We start from the raw sequence: 18,117 nt of genomic DNA, 5'->3' as shown, positions 1-18,117 counted from the left end.
GCAGAGAGTTTCTTTTTATATCATTCATAAACTCAGGACATTGTCGGTATCCACTGAGAGTTAAAAGCTAGCGTTTATTTTACACTGCTCTCCATGTCTCATGTAGCCTTGTGTTGCTGGATAAAAGAGACGAGAGGGAGAAACTCACAAAATGACACCAGATTGAGCAGGCTAAACAAACATGCTGAAAAAAATCTCATCCGGCCCAAAAAGTGTCTGGAAATGACACTGTAGAAACCCCATTTTTCCCTTTTTGACTGGTCCAAAAGGGGGACTGGGAGAGAGAGACAAAACAGTGCATGCCATTTCAGGGTGTAGAGGAAGGTTTGTGTGTGGGGGGTGGGGGTGGGTTGGAGGGTCACCTTTCTTTATGTCGAAGGGCATTCCCCTCCTCTTAGCCTGCCCACGTCGGGGTGTTTTATCCAGGGTTAGGGTTTTTAAATAAATTTGAGACTGAAAATGAATAAATACGAGGCACTCAGCATTCTCTCTGTCTTGCAAACTGCAAAAAGTAACAAACTTGAATAATAATGACACATACACATATATAGTAGAATTAGTGGTTATAACATAACAGTCTCTAGGCTGTACAAAGGGGCAAGGCTGAATCCTCCTCAGTATGTCAGCAGTTAAATTTGTTTTATGTGTTTCTTTCTCTTTTTTTAATCTGTTTTTTTGTTTTTTTGTTTGCGTGCGAATGTGTGTCTGTGTGGGTCGACATAAAATTTCACTTCACTTACAATAAAATTCAGGAAGTCCCTGGAGGATTTAGGCTTGTGGGTCTCGGTGTTGGTCGCTGACGTTTGATCCGCAAATCAAACGTGAATCTGATTCCGCTCAGATTCTGTGATTTGGTTGGATGGCAAGTGATTCCCAAATCTCTGTCGACAGGTGCGGTGACAAGAGGTGATACTCAGGATGGAGTGCGTTACAAATGAAGACAGAACAGTGATGTTAAAGGGATAGAAAATGCACTTTTAAAACCCCACACAGCCTCATGCAATGGTTGTGTGTGTTCATGTAGTTCGTAGTGGAAAAAAGAAAAGAATAATGACGGAGCCCTTTAAAATGGATCTACTCTTGCAGCATAGTTCTGTATGTAGCATAGTGTGAGGGCATTGGGGGATTAGAGACTGGTGGACTGGACTGAGGGGGGAAAGGGTTGAAAGGCAAATGAAGAGGGGGTTCAGGATGGAGTGTGTGTGTCCTGCTCTTGGTTAGCATGTACATCATGATAACCAGGAAGCCGGGGGTTTGCTATATTCTCATCTAGAGTAATGGAAAAATGGGCAAAGCTGCCTGTGCCATCTCCAGTCCGTACGTGATGGACGCCCATGCATGTGCGTCCCGTTACACCACCACACAAGTTTAAAGCTGCGCTCTTTACTCTCCCGTGACTCCAATCACCTTTCTTTTCTTCTATGGTTGCAAGCTCAAAATAAGTATCTTGAAAAGGAACGGTGCTCTCAGAGAAACAGAAATGGGCTTCAACAGAAGTGGAAAGACCAGTAGCAACAATAGAAAGGCTCTGCTGTGTCCGTCACTCGGGCTGTGGGCTCCAGTCGAATAGGCAGAACGTCCGTCTTATTAAGTAATAATATAATATACTGTAATTATCAATAAGTTTTAGTAGATCATACCTGTATAAGCTTAAATAAAGAAGTGAATGAAAAGAATGGCTACTCCAATATTGAGTAAAATGACCATAACCACCAGAATAGAGCTGGAGCCCTGAGGAGACAAGAGAGGAGAAAAGAAGCCGTCAGTGCAATGCAGCTAGAAAAAACACACACATTACGCCTATTAGTACAGATGGCAATCTAAATGTGATTGATTATCAGTTGGTAATTTGATAAGTTTTGTAAAAAACCTGCACACGAACAGCAGATGATTTTTCATAAAGTTGAAACTTGTGCTGCATTATGACTTTGCTCAGGTGTAGACAGGTGCAGGTTGAGTGTTGACAGGAAGACTAGCACAATTTCTACATAATAATATATCTTGTAAGCACAACTTCTTAAAATGAACATTCAGTGTCTCTCCTGATAGGTAACTGCAACTAAGGGTGGTGGATATTGTGATATTTAAACCCATAGATTTTCCACATTAAAAGTCTTCCTGTCTTTAGGCTTTTAAGGCAAGACACATTTTGTCTCTTTCGTCGTTAGATTTCTCCTAAATTCACCAAAAGTTAGCATGCTACTGTGACATACTGTGCCATGCCTGTTTGAGCCATGTCATGTCAGGTATCATTGTAAAGGTCTCCTTCTCCTGAACAATGATGTATGCTCCAAATTGCCATTTCCTTTGTATCAGCAACAAATGGTAAAAGTACGATTGACAATAACAATCTATGGAATTTTACAAGTCAACATTTACAGTTGTGATAAAAAATGATAAAAAGAGTGATAAAAAGAGATATCCAAAATCCCCTGTGACTCTAACATGCACACACACACACACACACACACACACACACACACACACACACACACACATAGTATATATATATATATATATATATATATATATATATATATATATATATATATATATATATATATATATATATATATATATATATATATATATATATATATACTGTATATATTTATTTTTTTGCATTATGCTGTCTATATTTCTTTCCGACTGAATTGGATTGATAGAAACAAAAGTTTTGCATTTAATGTACAGACATGAAAATGACACCAATACTTCCATCTAACTTTTAAAAAAAATATTGCACTCCCCCTTTAATGTTTGGTCATTAGTTAGAGCTAGCACTCTAACTGTGGACTTTGCATGTTACGATTAACAGGCAGCGAGACTTACTGAGTTTGATTTGAGGGTGAGTTGCTCTCCGTCCTGCTCCAGAGTGATGGGCTGAGACTTTAGGGGTGGGGAGAGGGTGAGGTCCCTGTGCAGCGGCCACTCCTCCAGCTCTGCCCCCACATTCAGGTTGTCCAGCATCTGTACAGAGTCCATGGATCCTTCTCTGACCGGCCGAAGGCCTCGGGATCGCAGCCTGTTGTTTTTGTGGGCGGGGGACTCCTGGCCCCGAGGTGTCTGTGAGTCCGGACACTGGAGCCTCATGTCAACTGTGTAGTCGTTCATCCTCTCCTCATCCTGCTCCGTGAGGCGTGAGTGGGCGGGGCTCCACCTAAGGGTGCTTTCAGCAGTCCAGCCCACTGTGAGGCCATCTAGCCTTTGGTCGATTACAGCATGCTCATTAAGCTTGTGGTTGGAGGGGTTGTGCTGCTTTGGATGGTGGTTGGAGTAGACATGCTCTCGAGGGTTATAACTAGAGGAGACATGGTCCTTTGCATTGTGATTAGAGGAGATATAATCTTGGGATTTGTGATTGGAAGAAGCATGCTCAGAAGTCTTGTGATTGGACATGTTATGTTCCAAGGCTTTGTGATTGGACAAAATGTGCACCTGCGGCTTGTAGTTGGAAGAGACATGCTCGCAGGCCTTGTGATTGGTGGAGGAATGATCCCATGTTTTGTGATTGGAGGATGAGTACTCTCTTGACTTGTGATTGGAAGAGGCATGCTTGGAGGACTTTTGGTTGGACAGGGAGTGCTCCCAAGCTCTGTAGGAGGAAGCGTGCTCCCGGGACTTGTGATTGGACAAGGATTTCTCCCTTGGTTTGTGATTGGACACAGGGGCTTGCTCATGGCCGTTGATCTGGCCCTCCTGCTCCTCCAGAAGCGAAGGTGTGGTGGAGCGGCTGCTGCCCCCTCGCTCCGGGTACATGTCATCAGTCCAATTGTTAGCCCCTCCCCTTGGCAGATCCACCCCCCGCCCCTCCACAAGCACCTGGATCTCTGCCCCGCCCTGATCATCCACGGCACTCTGGCGCATGAAGCAAGCATTTCTGGGGCGATGGGCGTGCTTGGGTGGGCTGTGGGGGGGTGAGGTGGGTACGCTCAGCACAGGGCTGAGATCAGGTGTTATTACAGGCGGCGTGGTGTCCGGAGTGCACAGCTCTGGACTGTCTGTTCCTGTGGAGATGACCTCATGGTCTTTGTCCTTGGCATCCTGGTGCTTGGGCCTTTGACATTCGAGCCCTATGAAAACAGTTGGAGAATAGCAGCAATGAAGCGACTTGGCACTGATCCACTGCAAGTCCATCAGACCTACAGTGTGTGTCAGTGTTATTAGCATGCAGAGTCACAAAGGGAGAGCAGGCTGCATACAGACTGGGTCTTGTGCATGCAATCACTGTTGGCTTAGAGAGGATTATGGAAGTGAATACACTTGATTTAGTTTGAATTCTCAAAGGCTAATCCTTGATGTTTATTATGATTTTATTATGATCAAACACTGAGCTGAGTGCACACTGTAAATCCACATTTTCCATACTTCTGTATGCCAAAGATATATAAGGTCAGATATGTTAAGACATTTTTATGTGGATGTTGTGCAATTATATTGTATATTAACGGTCATATTAAAAGGATATATATATGTATAAAAGGATATAAAGCCACATAATCAATATGTTTATATTGATATATTGATTATCTAGCCTAGGTTGCTTTTTTTAAAGCATTTTTTGTGGCCTTCTAAACTTTTCTTTACGGTTCATAACATCTGATACTGAAGCTCCTGGACTGAATGGGTCTACAGGACCAGCACTCAAAGGTTCAAGGGGCCCCTGGATCTGAGCCCAGTTGGCTCAGTACTTCATCAGTCCGTTACAGTCATTACATGATCAGTATATTATTATATTATCAGATTATGCAATTATTATTCTTAATTAATAACCATAATCAGCATGTCAGTGAAATCATAGATATCTATAAATAGCAACAACACCATACCACACCTGAAAGTCAGTGGTAAATAATATCCAAATGAATAGACTGTTAAAGGTTTGTTGTCCACTCACCATTCCCATAGATGTGGAAGGAGGGGGAGAGCTCTTTGGCAGCTATCCGGGCCAGTCGACACTCCTCCATCGCCTTCTGCGCCACGCCCTCAGCTGCCTCCGCCTTCCCTCGAGCATGGCTCATCCTGAACAGGACAGGTGGAAACACCACAGTCAGGCAGGCTTTAAAGGTTATTATTTATTCTCAAGTCAAGTTATTCTGCTTATTTAGGCCACATGTGCTCTGAACACTTCTGACTTTTAACTTAGAAATTGTATTTTTGTACTGTCATCTTGTGCAGTAATGAAACATAACTAAGTCAACTCAAGTTCTGTACTTAAGTACAAATCTAGCTGAGAAGGATATAGATATTGTGATGATTTTGCAGAGAAAACATGATTTCAGAATTTTAATCTTAATTGCATTTGTAAGAGATACATGAAGAACCTCAGTGGGTGTCGCACAAAACTGATTGAGAAAATCTGTTTTCAGAGTAAAGTAATCTCTTACCTTGACATTGCGATCGCAGCTTTGTCCTTGGCGGTGCCTGCAGCCTTCTCAGCAGCCTCCACAGCCCTGTCCACCTTCTCTCTGATCTTACTGGCCCTCAGTGGAATCAGGTTCTTGCGTTTTCCACTCACTAGCACGTTCTGCTTGTACTTCCCTTCCTCCTTGGTACCATCCGGGAAGGTGGTGCAGCCGTACCCGTGCCGCTTGTTCGCCGCCCATTCACCTGTGTAGTGCAGACCGTCTGAGCGCCGACTCACTCCCCAGCCTGCCCTCTGGTCACTTCGCCACTCACCAGCGTACATTTCTGTGACAGTGGCATCCACAGGGGCGCCTTGCTCACCCTCACTGACGTTGGAGTGGATGTCGGATGCAGCAGAGCTGACGGTGCTCATACCGGCCTCGCTGCAGAAGGAGCTCTGCTTGCTGAGCTGACTGGCCAAAGAGCTTTTGGACTCAGAACGTCGCAGCTTCAGGCCACTCAGGATGGACTGGCGGAAACGGCCTTTTCTCTTTCTCTGGCGTTCAGCTTCACTCGGAGCTGTCAGAGCAAACCCACCTCGGCCCACCGGGCTCCCAGCCAGCCCAGCCACCACGCTGTCTGTGGGTGTGGGGACGTTGCCGTCCTCCAGTACGGCCGGAGGGCCATGGCTGTGCTCTGAGCGGAGGGAATTTATGGATGTTCGCAGAGGGAAGAGGATGACGGCCGCCATGCCGTACGGTACACTCTGCCGCACGCCATAGCCATGACGCATCCCCCCAAGCCACTGGCCTTGGTAGGTTCCTGAAAAACAAACTGGGGGTCAGATACAGAACAAGTGCTTATGGGAGTTTTCCCCCTACTTTTTTGTCATGCTAGAAGTGTGGTGGTGAAGTCTGTCGGTCTACTTCTCTTGGCCGGACTTGAATATTTTAACAACCACATGCATTCATTGTCCTCAGAGTATGAAGCCTAATGTCTTTGCTGAAACTATGACTTTCCCTCCACCAGCACCACGAGGGTGACATGGTGTGGAGCACTGCATGTGCTCATATACAGTTTCAGAGCGCCACTGAGCTGGCTGATCTATTTCCACTGTACTTCTCTAGTTTGAGAGTCAGAAAAACAAACAAACAAAGAAGCAAAGAAACAACCAGCATCGCATAAAAGTGGCTCTGCTGATCTCTGTCCCTGGAAAAAATGTTTTAGTTGCAGATGTGGCACAGTTGTAATCTTTGAACCTGGTGGAAACACTGTTTTCACAGTAGCAGTCAGTAACTCAAGTTGGCACAGGGCTGAGTTTTGATTTGCCACATATCGTTTTTAATGTGTGTTTTTTTTCTCCTTTGTATTTCTCAGAGAGACAGTGTTATCACAAATATATTCCCGTGTCTGAGTGTTTTGACACTGCATTAAAGTTAAAGCCTTAAAATCGCATAATTCAATAAGTTAATCAATAAAAACTTCACATGGGTACAGTATGACTCAATGCAGGACTCCACAGCCGTATCTATGTTATATATACACTATATACACTAGTGCTAATTTGTATTTGTGTATTTGTAAAGGCTCTTTACTTTACTTTATCCTTCTATCAGCCAAAAATGTCAACAATTGTGTGCCAAGCAACAGATGTATTTATAATTCCTGTGTGTAAAGGTTTGTGTGGTAGCTCCACAATGCCAGAAATAAAATCTTTGAAATATCCCAGTGCCAAACTGAGGCATATTGGTGCCACGATAAAACTGTGAAAATAAATCAAAAGAAACACTTGAAACACACAGAATATAAAAACAGATATTTGGCATTCCCCAGACTGCAGGAAAGTACATGTGCGCTTTCTAAAAAAAAAAAAAAAAAAAAGACCAAGCAGTAGTGTCTATGAAGTGAATCTTCATGCCTGAGCTGTTTAAGATTTTGCCGATTAGACGGAGGGGGTGTGTGGAAAGCAAACCAACACACTACATCGCAGGAAGGGAGTGAGCCAACAGTTCGACAGTTTCACCATCTCTCAAACATTAAAGCAGGCTGGTTACTCAAAAATTCCCCCTGTCAGTCTTCCTCTCAATTCCCAAAAATGAGCAGAAATAAAAACCTTTTGGATTGACATACATTTAAATCCACCAACAACAGACGGTCCTGTCCATCTACACCACTGACCAACAAACTGCAGTAGCCTAATACGCCCAGACCTCCTGGATGGACGGGAGCTCCCTGGAGAAACTTTAAAACAAAGCAAGTCTGCTGTAGAGGGGGGGCAACATCTCACACCCTCCATCTTTCCTCAAACCCCTGAGGTGGTTGGAACTAGAGATGAAGGAGATCCAGTGTCTCATGTTTCTGGGCAGGAACCCCGACAGCTTCCTGTTTAACTTGTGACTTGTCAGTTTCATTTAGTGGAGAGCTCGGCGGCAGACGTTCCTGCTGACAAAGCTACAGAGTTTCATGTCATGAACGGCATTTAACAGCTGTCTACTCTTCCTTCATATAATCTGGGTTCAGCCTCAGTTTGTCCTGACACGACCCCCTCACTCAGCCAAATGAGAGCAGGGCTGTCAGTGAATCCATTGGTCTCTACAACAATGTGAAAAATGTCCAAGAGAGTTTTGAATGTAATCATCAACCATGTTGATGAATTGATTAACTGTTTAGGTAATTTTCAAAACAGCAAATAATCTTACGATCACCGATTGGCAGATTGGTTTTAATTTGATAGTACGTCACGTTTTTCTATGCAATATATTTTTCTCTATTCTTGGCTCTGATTGACAAATCATCACATTGATCACGCTCTTATCCCTGTGCACCTTGAGTCCTTATTGTAACTAGTGCCAGCAGCAAAATGGAGAAATCTACAGCAGCTCATTTGTAGTAATTTCCAGTCTTGGATTTATAATCCACTTGATCATAAACACTAGTTAACAAAATCAAATGTGCATGCTCAATTGCTTTATCTTTGCTGCATGAAAACAGCACAGATATTACTATTATATTTGTCGGCAGAAGAAGAAACTGGCAATACAACATTGTAAGCAAACCTTTCTATTAACTCATCCAGCAAATAGAGAAACAGTTCAATTAATCAGGACTCGTGTGTCTGGCCACCTGTAAGTCCATTAGACCCTTTCTATTTACTTTTGGTCTACACCAGCACCTGAGAGGAATATTATCTCTTTTTTGGGGGCTGTAAAATCCTCCACTGTGTTCACTGTGTCTCCTATAAATTACAACTAAACTGCAAAAGTAAAATGTTTTGAAGGAAACATTATTACACCATATACAAGTTCACAATGACTTCACATGTATACTAACATTGATAAATCCACCAATGTACTGTTGTTGGCTAAATGCAGGACAAGGTTTTGAGCTGCAGTCTCCATTGGTGACAGTTGTGTGTTTTGCAGTACCACCGTCTGCCCTGACCAACTCTTTGCACATGCACTGCTGTTAATAAATGATAGACTGGCACAGCTGGCAAACACTGTGTTTTAGATCAGCCTTTTCTCTGAAAACAGCTTCCTGCTGCTGTTGGCTTAGTAGGAGTGAACCTGAACAGTAAAACAGTGGGCCAGTGGGCTGTAAAAGCAAATCTATGAGCTACAGGGGGCAAATACTTTTTGACAAGTTGGGTGATAACTGACTGTGACTTTGTGCCTTATAAATCATCATCCAAAAACACCACTTGAATAAGCTGATTTGACATCAGTGGATATTGATTTTGAGGAACCACCCTTGTCTTCTTAGGCAATTTCTAAATTACACTCAGACAGTAAAATGCTTTTCTAGGTATTTCTGGACCACAGTCACAGGCAAAATGTATCTGATAATATCAACTGAAATCATAATAGCCTTAAAGCATCATTAACAGATGGGGGCAGCACACAACTGATGTGTTGTCACCTAATAAAGAAATTGTAAAAAAAAAAAAAAATTAAGGTGGAGGCTGTGTCCTTCCTCCGCGACATACTAACTCTGAGCAGGTTTTTAGCATTTGGTGCTTTCACATGATCACATTAAGTAAACTCAGTCAACATGAAGATTAAGATGAATATTTTTGAGTGTGCATTTGTGTGGCATTACTCTACCACTATAGATTAAATATTTACTTCATAGTGCAAGATATTTTTCAGTTATGTGAACTTTAATTGAGTATTATTTGCTTTGGAAACGAATGACCTTTACCCTACATGTAAAAGAAGCAATGTATGTGGAATGAATTTTCTTCATTGATTTTGAAAATGCATTTGACCATACACTGTTTTCTTCACACCAATCACTGCCAACCGTTCCACTGTCAGTAATGTTGTACTGTTGCATTTTCACTTTTGAATTATAAATACTTTTTGAATCATTATGTTTTAAAAGTTTGAGTCATTAGGTTGTGTAAATACACTCTGGAACAATACAACAGTGAGTTGACAGACATGCACTTTTGAATACTTGAGTATTTTAAAAATCAAGTACTCCAGTACTTGAACTCCAACTTTAAGACCTGGGAAACAAAACATGTCTGAAAACTTTGCCTAGTTTTTGTTACAGTCTGCTAAAAGTTAATTTCTCAGTTTGAGTGCTTTTCATTAGTCGCAGGTATTATATAATTTCCTGTTTGCAAAAATAGTCAGAAGCATTGACTGTCTTATTTATTTCCTGCAAAAACAGCTTTCTATATAGCTAAATATATACGAGCTGTAGCTATACAGTGCCTGTGTAGGCTGGAACAGCTGGGAACACCACTGTTTGTAGGTGGAGCTGTCCATGGTGCTGAAACCAAACTCTGTGGTTCTGTTTACTCTAGTCAAATCTAATGTTGTTGTTTTTTATTACTTTCTGTGTATTCGTATTTTGATATTCACTACAGCTTTTTTTTTTCATTTTAATCACAGAGAGCTATTTTCTTCATGCTCTAAGGCTCCACAATCTAAAAAGCAAGATTTACCCAATCCCGGTTGTCATTGGGCGAGGGCAGATCGCCAGTGTATCACACCGGTGATATATAGAGAGACAGACCTAGTGTGCATATCTTTGGAAAATGTGTAGAAGAACCAGGAGAGAACCCATGCAGGCACAGTATAAGAACATGCAAACTCCACATGCTATTTCAGTTTTCCACATTTTCTTATAATTGCTGCAGTTAGGTTGCAGATGTGACCTAAACGGAATGCCAACCGTCAGTGATCAGCTTTAAAGCCCAATGAGGTAAAATAAATACAAAAGTTTTTTTTTTTCTTCTCAAGCCGATGAATATTCTCTCTGGAGAGTTACTGCACACTAACCTAGCTAACTGTGGCCTCGGTGCTTAAAACGAGCAGCAACAACAGTAAACTAAAGCATCAACTGATGCATCGACATTTCACTTTAACTTATTTTGATACTTTAAATATATTTCGAAGAGGGTGTTGTTGTTTTTTTTCTTTCACTTTCTGTAAACGTTTAAAGGCGGGCGATCTTTTCGCCGTTTTCTCTGTAGGCTACTTCAGGACTTCTTCCATTTACAGAGGACCGGGAGCTGTCCGTGGTGCTGAAACCAGACCAAGACCGTCTGGCGGTTGGCGGAGCTGTGCGTAAGTGCACGAGACTTTATGTGGCTCAGCTCTAAGATGTTTATTAGTGTGACTGCTGAGCAGTCACACTATTGTTCTTCTGTTTGGCCATTTTCTTCCGCCTTTTTACGGTCTTCTTCTAGTCCTTCATACTTTGTGCTATTTCAACAATTCATATATCAAAACGTGCAGCTTTTTCTGGACTTTATTGGCATTACTTTTCTCTTTTTAACTCTTTATACTTTTTAAAATATTTAACTTTTTAGATGTTGACAGTGTGCTGATCATTAACAGACAACAGTCTTCTTGGCAACTCCACTGTAGTGTAGGGGTTAGGGTGGCCGCTTCCCAACCCTAAGGTCACTGGTTCGAATCCAAGGGAAGAACTCTTGTTATGTTATGTTGAATTCTGCTCTCCTCCCCCGCCTTCAATTGGTCACAGGTGTTTGTTATCTCCTTGATTACTTATACCAGTTTGCAGCACATCATCACATTACAATGAATGACAACAGTCTTGAAAGCAGTGTGCTCTCTGTAGCCGAGTGGCAGAGTAAAGGTTTAGTGATCATATGGTCATGGGTTCGATTCCTGCCTTAGTCATTTCACATCATTGCTTGACTTTTGATTCCAATTATTCAGCTGTCATTGGACAGTCTTTGATTCCTCATAGTATAAAGCTCATTGTATCAAAGGTTTTCTTTTTCTTCTTAGAAGGTTGCTGGTTCAAATCTTGCCTCAACAACAATTATAGTGAATTATTTTCCCAGTCGTCATCTGTTGACTTCTGATAACTTGCTTCATGTTGAAACTGCTGCTCTCAGCCTGAAATTCACAGAAATTTTCATTCTAAGTCATTCAAGCTTGACTCTCAAGCTTTCTTGATGTTGACAGTGTGCAGATCATTAACAGACAACAGTCTCTTCAACTGTGTGTGCACTGTGGCCTAGAGGCAGAGTGGAAGTCTAATGACAATGAGGTTGTGGGTTCGATTCGGACCTTGGTCAAACATTTGTATGGTGATCACTGCTTGCACTATTTGCTAATTCTGCAACAGCGTTCAGTTGCTATCAGCAGTCACACCATTTCCATTCTTGGAAATGCTTTTTCTAGTTTCTTTTTAAAATGGCTTTTATTATTAGCGTGTTATCATTTTAATAAGCACGCGCTCTGTTGACAGACCCTACAGCTCGTGTGTGTGTTTAAGGAAAGCAGCGTCCTGCACATTTATTGGGTTGTGGAAAATGTGTCAGCTCGTGCGTGCTATATTCATCTGTCGGCGGTCTTCCACGTGAGCGGAAGCGGGGAGCAGAGCTGTCGCGTGACGCAGTCTTTTTTCATGTTTCCCTCTCCTGTTGTTTTTTCTTTCTTTCTGTCTTTTTTTTTTTTTTTTTACAGTCACAGTTAAAACAGCAGGTGTACGGAGGTAACCTTAATGCTCGTGCTGAGAGGCCTCCACCCGCCCGGTAAACCACCTCCACCTTCGATGCAGCAGCAGCAGCAGCACCAACACAAACACACACACACACACACAAATACACCGTGTGTTCACTCCCGCTGCATCACTTATTGACCTCGCTCTCCATCTCCATCATCCGGGTCCTGCGCGGTACTCGGAGGCGGGCGGTGCGGGCGTCCGTTATCAAACGGCCTAGATTACAAACCCCCGAAGTCATTAAAAAAACACAGAGACTGACAGAGGCGAACAGCCAATCAGAGATGGCGAACTGGTCCCTAGTGACACGCTGACCTGCTGTCTCCCGTTACCATGGAGACCTCACAGCACAGAGGGTGAGATGCAGAGAGGGAGGGGGGCGGGGGTGTTTTTATAAACCGCTGTGTCTCCAAACAGGAGTGATGATATTTCAGCATGGTTTAATTTCTAATATTAGACACACACGTCCTCCTTTTGACGCCTGCAGCTTGTCTGTTGTTTTCTGCTCATCTAATAACAAAGGGTGGTCAGTGGGCCAGTGTGAAGGTGATCTGTCCCTATGACAGCCCACCCACTGTGGATATGTTGGCACGGGCTGAGATCTCCAGATCTACACTTGGAGCAAGACCCCCGGACCTTAGGAACACAACATGTGCACAAATACCGTGTTTCTATTCATCTTGCATCTCTCAGAAATATTTTTTTGTTCCCCTGTAGTTGTTAGTAAAACTCGGCAGCTGCTCTTTCAGCTGAACTTCAGTATTTACTTCACACTGGAGATGAAGAGAAGCTGTCTCCCTCCTGCCATAGCACATCCACACTCCTCTGCACATACATTATAGGCTACTAAATGCCACAGCACACTATACCAAATACGACCCCCCAGGGACCCTGTGACCCCTGAGGCCCCTGTGCTCGTGCCCCTTAATTCAATCCATGGCTGTGGATGTGACCTACATGTTATTTATGTAGTCTACGTTGGAGATTTGTTACAGTAAGCAAGTCGTTCCACTTTCAGCCAGAGAGTCAGTGGAGATGTTTAGCTATTGGCTAAATCTGGTCTCTACACTGGAGTGTGAGGTGAAGACGGCAGCACTGGGACGACACTGGGAGGTAACGTGGCTCTGACAGGTGCCGATTTCATTCAGCAGCCTTACCTCCGTCGGAGTAGGTTTCAGTGCCGTATCCATCCTGCAGACCGTTGCTCCACGTCCCCTCGTACCGGGCCCCGCTGGCCGTGCTCTCCAGCTGCCCGTAGCGGCCTTTGAACCCCTGTGTCCACTCCCCTCTGTACTCCCAGCGGCCCTTGCTCTCCACTCCGATGCCATGCCGCTTGCCCTGCGCCCAGGTGCCTTGGTAGCTGTTCCCGCTGGGCCACGTGTACACGCCCAGGACCTCGAACCCGTGGCTCCAGGCCCCCGCGTACTCGCCCTGACCCTGGGGCCCCGTGCAGACCCCACGGCCGTGGGCCTTACCCTGCTCCCACCCCCCGCAGTACGACCCCCCATCATCAAAGTCAAACCTGCCTCCAGTGGACATGCATGAAACAGGTTTAGGCAAATCCTTAGAATGTCAAGAAAGAGAAAAAACAAGGGCCCGGTTCACTCAGAGGGAGGAAGGAGGGAGGAGGCCCGGTTTGAATCAGGTAGCATGGAGGTGCAGGGCCTCGACTCTCCCACTCCCGTTAGTTTAGGGTGTAAGACGCTGGCTCCTCGGTGTAAAAAACAGCAGAACACGGCCCAAAGAGCATCACCTGACGATGGAGAAGCAATCTAAGCCTCAGCGACGGGTCTGGAGTGACGAACGCAGCTGCTGTGCATGCTGCTTCCCATGGGCATGCAGGCTCAGAGTGCTTCTCATCCTCCTCCTCCTCCACTTCCTCCTCCACCTTCCTGCTCCACGCAGCCTCGCAGCCAGGGAGCTCGTTGGCCCGACGCCTCGGCCGTGCAGCGGGGCGCTCCAGACAAGCGAGGCCTAGGCTTTTCCGGCAGTCCCAGAGGCCCACAGAGCGGCGGCGGCAGCAGCAGCAGCGACTGAGCTCGGCTCAATCAGACATTAGAGCATCCTCACATCCCGCTGCACCGGCACGCAGAGAGGGAGACAGGACGGAGATGCTGCTGCACTTGAATGCCATTAAAAAAAAAAAAAAAAAAAATTGGAGGAGCAGAGAAGTTGAAGATATTTCTCTATAGCATGGCCTGGAAACAAGCAATCCAGGCTAACGCTCAGAGACACACATCCATAACCACACAAACACACACACAGCCTCAGCCTTGCACACACACCTCCACCTCAGCAGACATAACAGAGTGTGAATATCTCCTCGGCTCTTCTTAATTCTCCCCTCTGCTCCGCTGTGATCTACCGATGAGCCTCTCTCCTGAAGATCGGGGTGTGAAGAGAAAAAACACAAGCAGAAAAAAAAATTATTCCTCTCCTTTTCCCTTCGTCGTCCCCATTTCAGCGCTTGGCTAAATCTGGATTGTTGTTGTATCCCAATTCCACCAAGTCATCTGCCCTCTCTTGTTTTTCGGCCTCTCTCTCGCTCTTTCTCTTTCTATCTCTCCCTCTCTCGCTCTCTCTAAAATCTGCTCATTACAGGACTGTTCCACCCCAGCCAATACCCCTCCCCCACATACACACACACACACACTGAACACACACTCCTTCCCTGGGCTCTTAAAGAGATAGAGACGGAGGGATGGTGCGAATAGCTGCATGCACGGAGCTCGCTGCTCTCTCCCTGTGGAGATACAGCCTTCTTTTCCTAATTATCCAGCCTCATTTCACTCTCTCACACTCCTCCTTCCAGACTGAAATCTGGTCAGTCAGCAGTCTGTTTTCCTGATAACTGGAGCTTTGTGAGTCCATTGATCCCTCTGCCACTTTCCCTCGAGCTAATTGTTGGTCTTTTTCACTGTTGTCTCATATGGACTGTAACTGTCAGCTGAGTGAGCTTCGGTGAAGACCACAGAGACCCAGAATGACCTTTATTTAAACAGCAAAATGCCCACAAACCTACAGTTAATTGTGGAGCATCTATCTGCCGCTGTGGCTTCATCTCGGTCTGACATCCAATCACAGTCGCTTTCACTTTCTGAGCTGTCAGGTGGTTCTCATTTTACTGATCAATAACGTAAGCCTGATGCTATTGGAAATCATCCTGTTATTGAACACACCATCTGTTGGATCGTATGGTGACCAGAAACTGGACCAATGACCAATAATTAAAACTCTGTCATTATTACATCTGAAAAAAGAAACTATAAATATAAAAATAACAAAATGTAATGATAATTCATAATTTCCTAATATAAACGTGAATAAATAAACAATTGTGGTCACATTTTAATACAAATACATTAAATTAAATAAATCAGTAGGCTATTTAAAATGTAAAATATTAAAAAGAAATGAATCATCTGGTCTTTAATTTATCCTTCTGTCTTTAAATGTATTGAATTCAAATACATTTATCTTATTCTCACTCATATGACAGTTATATATAATAACACTAGAAATAAATGTTAAAAAGTAAGAAAAGGTGTATGAAATTCAAAATTACATTTTAATCAGTAAAATTTTCTTTTTTTTGATTAAAAATGAGTAACCAAGACCAGACACAGCCAAGACGAAAATAAGTGGTTGGATCCTCCACCTGAGCACAGGTTGACAGGTGTAGAGGAGACCAAAGGTCAAACCACACAGCACAGTAAACCATCTGTATTCAGAGGAGTGGTTCATTACTGAGACCTTCAGCCGCCTCGGCACAGACATGAAGGAGAAGCAGCTTTTATATGTGAGCGTCACACTAATAGACCCAGCAGCTTAGTGACAAACTGAATATATGAATGGAGAAATGCATTTATAAAACGGAGGTGCCTTATTCAGGACATAAAGGCTAACCTGGTTAGATGATCTTGTCTTAGGTTTCCCCATTGCCTTCCACTAAAGACTCCTGTTATATTCAGGTTAATTGATGTTCTGGTTTGTTTTTGCACTGTTTCTTTAAGAGTATGTTGTTTAAAAAGGAAAAAAAAAGGTATTTACGTAAAGTAACAACCGACATCATATGACAAATATATTGTTGAACCACACAGTCATCAGGTAAACTGGTGCTTTACCCTAAAAACCAAATAAATATGTCTATAAATGTGTGGTTTGGAGCTGGTACCCACAGTGAAAACCCCAAATCATCACTGACATAAATCAACAGTAAAATGTCCAAACATATGAAGGTATAAAACATTTTATAAATATTATTTAATTTAAATTTCATTTTGATAACCATGTAGTAGCAACATTTTGCCACCAAGATGTACAAGCAGCACTCTCCGTTTCTATGGCAGGCTGAACATGACCTATGTATTCAGTGAAGCATAATAATTTACACAGAGAACATAAAGGTCATTGATTAAGTTCTTTTCAATCTTTAAATATGAGAACAAATAAAGAACAGGAACACTATACTGTCAAAATAGATCTAAATGAGGCAGAAATATGTTTTCATGGTATTTAATGGACCCTACTCAGCTCCACATTGTAGAAAAAAAAGTGCTGTCAGCAGGTACGTTTAAATTTTTTCACATTAGTGTTCTTTTAAAAAAAAACTATTTAACAAAAGCCATATTTATCAATCAATAATGTTCATGTGTATGTTTATGTTTATTTGCACGATTATAAAAGCAACAATGAAATAGAAAAAAATAAAATAAAACGTGCGGGTGAGGTAGAAACCCAGTAAAACAGGAACATAAGCCTAGGCTACATACTGTACACTGTGTTACATAATAGACATTTACTGTAAATTCAGAAGCATGAACAAGAAAACTAGAAAATTCCAAATAATTCACAGATGCATCCTTCCCCCCCCCCTTAAATTAAGTATTTTGTAGACTATCAGATTTTATGAAAAAAAAAAGGCTTCAGACGTCACTTTGAGGATAGAAAAGCAGAAGCTGCAGAGTGACAAATTCACTGTGAAAACAACACTTATCACACCTCAAAGTTTCACAGAGCAGAAGTGAATTAACACCTCTGTTTGACATCGTCTCTGTCAAGACAGCAGAGCCTCTAAAATGTGTCGGAATGCTTCAAGTATAGCACATTTCAAGCCTTATACAATCTACATTATGTCAGAAAACACATGGAGACGTTATCATAGGCATGTCAGGAAGCAGCTAGGAGACTGATGCTCTGGACTGAGTCAGAAATGGATGGAAAATGTAGACGAATTCAGGTACACATGAAGGAATCACAACTGATCACAGATATGAATCAATAAATTGGGCTTTCAGACATTAAGTTGAATAAAACAAGATAGGTGAATTTTGAAAACTTGTTGATTGAGATATATCAGCTTCCCTCTGATAAATACCTGAGCTTATGAAGCAGTAAGTGATGAGATCCTCACTTCACTCTCTGACATCTTAACATTTTAATGTATGTCACAAGACAGATACTGTATGTAGGCTAACTGATGAGGGTATAATTAGTCATTATTATCCATAAAGGTGAAAACAAACACCTCTTTTTCTCACAGTGATTGAGTTGTTCAAACCCACAGAAGACATTAAGATTGAATGTGGATTTACAGAACACACACTTTCTTTTTCTTTGGATCGATGTCACAAGCTGTTTCCCATCAGCTCTACTATTCTAGCTAATTGTAGTAAGAATCTTCTAGTGGTCTTCATATATTATTGAGCAATTTCATATTTTATAAGCTTAACATAATGTTTTACATGTACAATCCTATTATGCAAAGCGGACACTGACTAC

At 42.8% G+C, this 18,117-nt stretch overlaps 1 protein-coding gene across 1 annotated transcript; it reads right to left on the bottom strand.

Annotated features, from left to right (window-relative positions):
* Positions 1 to 1,650: 1,650 nt before the first annotated feature.
* jph3a (junctophilin 3a) lies at positions 1,651 to 13,875 on the bottom strand (the record flags this gene model as incomplete). Its single annotated transcript, XM_083997934.1, has 5 exons — positions 1,651 to 1,731; positions 2,833 to 4,073; positions 4,898 to 5,022; positions 5,388 to 6,168; positions 13,494 to 13,875. The coding sequence occupies 5 exons, from the start codon at positions 13,873 to 13,875 to the stop codon at positions 1,651 to 1,653; spliced, it is 2,610 nt and encodes an 869-aa protein (XP_083854060.1).
* Positions 13,876 to 18,117: the final 4,242 nt, after the last annotated feature.

Source organism: Trachurus trachurus (assembly GCF_905171665.1).
Source record: "Trachurus trachurus genome assembly, chromosome: 3".
NCBI classification, from domain to species: Eukaryota; Metazoa; Chordata; class Actinopteri; order Carangiformes; family Carangidae; genus Trachurus; species Trachurus trachurus.
Note: the sequence above shows the minus strand (reverse complement) of the source record. Positions and strands in the feature narration are given on the sequence as shown.